General features: G+C 52.9%; 1 protein-coding gene across 1 annotated transcript in view; it reads left to right on the forward strand.

Annotated features, from left to right (window-relative positions):
- Nucleotides 1–1,092: 1,092 nt before the first annotated feature.
- The window catches only part of ADAR (adenosine deaminase, RNA-specific), a 14,271-nt gene continuing 8,521 nt past the window's right edge, over nucleotides 1,093–6,842 (forward strand). The window contains 6 exon segments of the mRNA XM_009999768.1: nucleotides 1,093–1,817; nucleotides 3,748–3,934; nucleotides 4,181–4,338; nucleotides 4,712–4,881; nucleotides 5,109–5,262; nucleotides 5,490–5,646. Of these exon segments, the coding sequence (XP_009998070.1) occupies nucleotides 1,093–1,817; nucleotides 3,748–3,934; nucleotides 4,181–4,338; nucleotides 4,712–4,881; nucleotides 5,109–5,262; nucleotides 5,490–5,646 (1,551 nt within the window).

Here is a 6,842-nt window from a genome sequence, read left to right on the forward strand (position 1 = left end):
TCTCCCCTCGAGGCAGAGAAGTGAGATTCTTGTGTTTGGGAAGTGCAAGATGAGCCTTCCATGGGAGGCATCAGGAACAGCCCCCGTGCAGCTTGGAATTTAATCAGATGGAAGCAGAAGGTGGTTCTTACTGAATTGGTTTCTCTGTTCTGTGCTGGGCAGACACAGAATTCCCATTTGTGTTTCCATGAGTAACTGGAAATGGGAAAGCTTGCGGAGGTGAAGATGCCTGAAACACCTCTGGAACAGGGATGCTGTTTCAGCTGCCTTTCTGAAATCCTCTCCTCATGTCAGTGGGTTCTGAATAGTGTTTTTATTCCCTCCTACAGGCACCTGGTCCAGCTGGGAGGCTGCAGATCCAGCTGCAGCTCCCACTCTGGCGCGGCCCCGGCCCCGTTCCCAGCCCAGCACAGCGATATGAGCAGAGGCGCCGGCAGAGGCTCGTATCTCACCCGCTCCAGGCATCCCCACCCCAGCTCTAACCAAGGTTTTTCTACCCGCCCTCATTACCCACGGAAAACTAATCAGGAAACCTTTTTACACCGGCAGTTCCTAGCGGAGCGGGACACAGAAGGCTGTTTGCTGCAGGGCCAGGGACCCCGTCCTGAAGGACTCGTCGGACTCGCGCGGGGCGGGCAGCCCGGCCCGGGGGCTGCCGGGGGGCACGGGCACCCCAGCCAACATCCCTGGCTAGGAAAACCCTTCCCACGTTATTGCCCTCCTCGGTACCGTCGCCAGGAGGACTCCGAGAGAGGTTCTGACACCTTCAGGTTGATTTTCCAGAAATTGTCTCTTGCTGAGCAAGACTGTGAACAAGAAGTTCTGACTATTTTCAGGCGGCTGGGCGAGGGGGAGACTCGGACAGTTCACGATCTTGTCCGTCAGCTCAACACCCGAAAGAAAGAGGTCAACCGTGTGTTGTACAAACTCTGCCAAGAGGGGAAGTTGCACAGAGAGGGGGGGACACCACCCCTGTGGAGCCTTGCCAGCCCCAAGGCAGGGAGAGAGAGGAGCCCCACTGGGCACAGCCGGGCCCCCACGGATCCAGCTGGGGAGAGGAGCACGGTGGGATCAGGAGACACCGACCCCATCATGGCTGAGACCAAGGACAAAATCTGCAACTACTTGTTCAGTGTGGCAGAAACAACAGCGCTCAACCTTGCCAAAAACATCGGGTTTTCCAGGGCCAAGGATGTGAATGCCTTCCTCAGTGCTCTGGAGAAGCTGGGAGATGTCCACAAGGAGAACACGACCCCCCCACTGTGGTCCCTGACAGACAGGAAGCGCGAGCGGATGCAAATGAGGCTGAAAGCCAGTGCGGTGCTGCAGGCAGCAGATCCCACTCCTGAGGCAGGTTTTCCACCTTCCTCTGTCCCTGTGTGTCCCCAGGAGATGCCTGTGGCTTCACCAGCAGCAACATCAGAAGGAGGTCTGGAAAATGGGCAGCAGGCAGTGGGGCAGATGGGGCAGAGCAATGGTGAGGCAGAAGCAGCCCTGCTCGAGGACATTAAGCCAGAATTCTCCAGTTTGAGTAATTATGATAACTCAAAAAATGGTGAGTGGGCCACAGATGATATCCCAGACAACCTGAACGCCATCAACAAGCAGCCCCATGAGTCGGAATCCATCATGAATTCCCAGTCTTCCCCCAGTTACGCTGCCCAGTTTGAAGCTCCTTTCCCATGCACACCAGTAGAGAAACTCCTGGCTTGTCAGGAGAAGAACCCGGTGAGCGGCCTCACCGAGTACTCCCAGTTCACCTGCCAGCAGTGTGAGTTTGCCATGTTGGAGCAGAGTGGACCATCTCACGAGCCACGGTAAGAAAACTGTCTCCCTTTCCTGAGCTGGCTTTTTGCTTACAATGATCCGACTTCATCAGTCATAGAATGGTTGGGGTTGGAAGGGACTTTAAAGCTCATCCAGTCCCACCCCTGCATGGGCAGGGACACCTCCCACCAGCCCAGGCTGCTCCAAGCCCCATCCAACCTGCCCTTCAACACCCCCAGGGATGGGGCAGCCACAGCTTCCCTGGGCAACCTGGCCCAGGCTCTCCCCACCCTCACACTAAAGATTTGAACCAACTGCACCCATACAACCTTGTCCTTAAGGGCCTGCTTGTTAATGTTGACTTCATCTTAGGAAGATTATCCTGGTTGATTCCTTGCAGCAGCACCTTAAAAAACAAAACAACAAACAATAAAGCCTAAAATTTAACCCCAGGTAGCTCAGTTTTGACAACCCTGCACCTGGTTCTGAGCAGTGAAGGTGAGATTCATGATGTCCAGCTTGGAGATTGTTTAATCACTTGGCTTTCAAACTGGGGGAAACTGGTATTTCTCAGCTACCTCTGAAGATGCTCTTGCCCTGGAAGTGGTATGAAGGGAGCCCAGAACCAAGTGCTCAGTGCAGATATCTGGGGTTAGATGAGGTGAAGGCAGCTTGAGCCACCTCTGACAGAGCAGGTCAGAGCAGCTTCTGTGAGCAGAGCACTGAGCATGACACTGAGGTTTGCTCAGTCAGTCCCTGGGGTCCTGCCTTCCCTGGAAGCACCAGTGAGACTGTGAAAAGCACCATCTGTGCCACACTGGGATATGTCAATAGAGCTGCTAGACAGGAAAATTGGCCTCATTTCTAAAGATGGAGTCCCAGGCTCTGTTTTATTTTTTTGGCAAGGAGGGATCTGAGTGGATTCAGCCCCAGAACCCCTCTCCAGAGCTGGGTTTGACCCGTTCTTGTTGGAAGCAAATTTCCTCTGCACAGGGGCTGGGGGACAGAAGGCTGTGTTTGTCAGGGTTCCATGGGGGAAGAGAGACACAGACATCAGAGGCAAGAGGTTTATGTGAGGCAGGAGCTCTCTGAGATGGTGCGAATGCCCTGGGGAGCCAGGGAAATTGCCAGAGGGATGAGTGACCCCAAATGACCAGGTGCAGCTGGAACAGCACAGGCTGCTCTTAAGCTTTTTTCATCACCGTTCAGGAGATGTAACCAAACTGCTTTTGCAGCCACTTCACCTCTCTGGTGCTTGTGGAACAGGGCAATTCATCCTGTTCCTTCCAAACAAAATCTGGAGCTAGAACAGCTCTGGAAACACAGTGGAACAAGGCCCAGATGCAGAGCTTTTGGGGCACCCGTCGTGTTCTTGTCTTCTGCACATGGCAGCCTGAGTTGGCTCTCCCAGCCAGGAGCTGGCTGCTCCTTCAACTTAGAGTCATAGAAGGGTTAAGGTTGGAAAGGACCTTAAAGATCATCAGGTTCCAACCTCCCTGCTCTGAACAGGGACACCTCCCACCAGTCCAGGCTGCACAAGCCTCATCTAACCTGGCCTTGAACACCTCCAGGAAGGGGGCATCAACAACCTTCCTGGGCAACCTGTTCCAGCACCTCACTGCCCTCATGGTGAAGGATTTCTTCCTGATGTCCAACCTAAATCTCCCCTCTTTCAGTTTAAAACCATTGCCCTTTGTCCTGTCACTGCCCTCTCTGGTGACAAGTCCCTCCCCAGCTTTCCTGGAGCCCCTTCAGGCCCTGGAAGCTGCTCTAAGGTCTCCCTGGAGCCTTCTCTTCTCCAGGCTCAACACCCCAACTCTCCCAGCCTGGCTCCTGAGCAGAGCTGCTCCAGCCATTTGATCATCTTCGTGGCCCTTCTCTGAACCCTCTCTAGTCCTCTCCGCTTGAATTCCAAGAGCAGCTTGCTCTCAGGTCACACTTTTTCCTCTCAACTTACCTCTCTGATTTTCTCTTTCAAAGCTTCAAGTTCCAGGCAGTGATCAATGGGCGCCGATTCCCACCAGCAGAAGCAGGGAGCAAAAAACTGGCTAAGCAGGAGGCAGCAGCCAATGCCATGAAGGTCCTGATGAGTGAAGCAGAGAATGGAGGACATAGTGGGATTAAATGTGAAGACCAATCTTCTTTCCACAGCTGTGAACCGGACCTGGTGAGTCTTGTTTTCTTTATGTATGAGAGTGATCAGACAGTGCTTAGCATGAAACTGGCTTCGTGGAGTCATACAATCATGGAATGGTTTGGGTTGGAAAGGACCTTAAAGATCATCTAGTTCCAACCCTCCTGCATGGGCAGGGACACCTCCCACTAGGTCAGGTTTGTCCAAGTCCTATCCAGCCTGCCCTTGGACACTTCCAGGGATGGAGCATCCACAACTTTCTCCTTCTTCTCTCTGTAGCCTTCACACCCAGAGCCAGAGCCACCCTCAGCTCCAGCTCCTCTCGACCTGCTTTCTGGGAAACACCCTATCAGCTTGTTAACAGAGTATGGACAGAAATCAGGGAACACAATTGAATTCCAGCTGCTCTCTCAGGAAGGCCCACCCCACGATCCCAGGTATGGCACATTGTTGTCAGCTTTGAGGGGGACAGGAGCCCTTTCTGGAGCACCCTTCCTCCTCAACATGCTGCCCACCTTCCTGGACATGTATCCAGGGAGTCTGGGCATGGCTTCTCCAAGACATCTGCCTCCAGAAAGAGACCAAAACCAATGCCCTGTCTCAGAGAAAGATACTTTATCTTCTTCCAGGCCAGGATCAGGTTCCAGTCCTGCCCCCTACCTGGTAGTGCTCTACTGGGAGTATTTAGGGTCATTGTGGTAGATTAAATTGGAGATGACTCGGATTTAACTTGTACTGGGAGAAAGGGGGTAATAAAGAGGTGGAGGCATCAATGCTTAACACTTTTCATGTGCTATAATGTCCTGTCAGGTTCAGCTACTGTGTGAAAATGGGTGACCAAATTTTCCCTGCTGTGGTAGGAAACAACAAGAAGGGAGCAAAGCAAATGGCAGCAGAAGTTGCTGTGAAGATCCTTTCTGGAGAGTCTGTACCTCATGTCTTGCCTGAACAGGTACAAAGAGCTTCTTTGTAAGACTCAAGTGTTTTGGGTTGGGTTTCCCCACCCTTTATTTCATGCTCCACTGGATTTCACCCCACGTGGTCCCACACAGGCTCCAGCAGGGGTTTGCTGAGCACTGCTGGTCTGTGATAACACCAACTGCTCAGGATTTAACCACCTTCTCCTGTCTGACTCTGCTCTAGCCTGTGGTGAAGCCCCTTGGGGACCAGTCCATGCACAGCTGTGGACCATGGATTGCCACTCCAGATGAATCCAAGGTGGCAAAAGCAAAGGGTGTTGGGGAGCTCATCAAATACCTGAATGTCAACCCTGTCAGTGGCCTGCTGGAATACGCCCGCTCCAATGGCTTTGCTGCAGAGTTCAAACTCATTGACCAGTCAGGACCTCCCCATGACCCTAAGTAAGTAGCTGCATCTGTCCAGGAGGAAGTTTTGCAACGTTGTTGTCCTGGAGAAAGGGCAGAGAAGGCAAAATTCCTGATGCAGTTCGAGATGGCACGAGGCCGAGCTGCTGCCTCTGCCCAGCCTTGGATGACAAACTCTGCTCCTCTCCACTGAGAGAAGTTAAACCCCAGACTGAAATCCAAAGGTTTCTTGGTTTCTCAGGGTGGTGCTGCTGTCTTTCCAGGTTTGTCTACCAGGCAAAGGTTGGAGGCCGTTGGTTCCCTGCTGTGACTGCACACAGTAAGAAGCAGGGCAAGCAGGAGGCAGCTGACGCCGCGCTGCGGGTCCTGATTGGGGAGACAGAGAAGATGGAGCGCATGGAAGGGCTGAATGTCCCCGAGGTAAATCCTCTTCCTCCAGAGCTGGTTCTGCTGGTGCAGCCCTCCCTGCCCTCTGCCTTTCAGTCCACTAGGAAAACGCCTTCAAGATTATCTGAGACATCTTTGTTCTCTGAAGGTGTAGATAAGCTGACGTTTTCCTAAGTGGGTTAGATGTTTCCTCAGGGCACAGATGTACTCTTCCCTCCTGCTGGCCTCTGCTTCAGGGCTAAATTATCATCAGATTCTTCCACAAGCTACTGAAATGTGTTCCTGTGGTAGAGCAGGAACGTGCTCAGTTTTAATTCTGTGACCTTTTTTTTTTTTTCCCTCCTTCCAAATTCCTTCATGCTGCATTAAAAATGTTGTGTGAGCTCAAAAACTGATGGCTCAGATAATCTGAGCAAACCTCTGGTTGTGTCAGGGTGGCTGTCCCAGGCCTGTGCTGCTTTAAATCACACTTAAGAGGTTGGTGATCTCTTCAAAGCTGTGTTCCAGGCTGCACAGCTGAGCACAGCAGCCCGGGCTCTAAATAGAAAAGCCATCAGGGAGGATTTGTCAGCAGTGCTGGAGGAGGTGAGTGTCCATCTGCAGTGGGAGTGACTCTGCAGTCTCCACACAGGCAGCAAGAGAAGGAATTCCTCCAAAGGCAGGACCAGATTTCCTTGACTGAGTCTCTGGGCACAGGCAGGATGGGGTTTGCTCTGCTGTGCCAGGGGTTTCTCCTGGCAGCATGGGGTTCCTCAGCCCCTGCCAGGAAGGGAGGTCCCTGCTGCCTCTCCATGATGAGCTCAAGCAGAACTGAGATTAGACATTAGGAGGAAATGCTTCACTGTGAGGGGAGGGAGACACTGTAACAGGTTGCCCAGGGAAACTGTGGAAGCCCCATCCCTGGAAGTGTCCAAGATTGGCAGGTTGGATGGGCCACTGAACAGCCTAGTGGGATGGGAGGTGTCCCTGCCCAAGCAGAGGGGTTAAATCTATAAATGATCTTCAGATGAGCTATTTCTGAATCTCACCATGAGCTGGCAATGGGTACTTGCAGGCCAGAAACCCCCCATGTCCTGGGCTGCATCAAAAACAGTGTGGGCAGCAGGTCAAGGGGGGGGATTCTCCCCCTCTGCTCTGGTGAGACCCCACCTGGAGAACTGTGTCTAGTTCTGGGGTCCCCAACACAAGAAGGACATGGAGCTGTTGGAGAGAGTCCAGAGGAGGCCCCG

Source organism: Chaetura pelagica, unplaced genomic scaffold (genome assembly GCF_000747805.2).
Source record: "Chaetura pelagica isolate M959 unplaced genomic scaffold, ChaPel_1.0 scaffold686, whole genome shotgun sequence".
NCBI lineage: Eukaryota > Metazoa > Chordata > Aves > Apodiformes > Apodidae > Chaetura > Chaetura pelagica.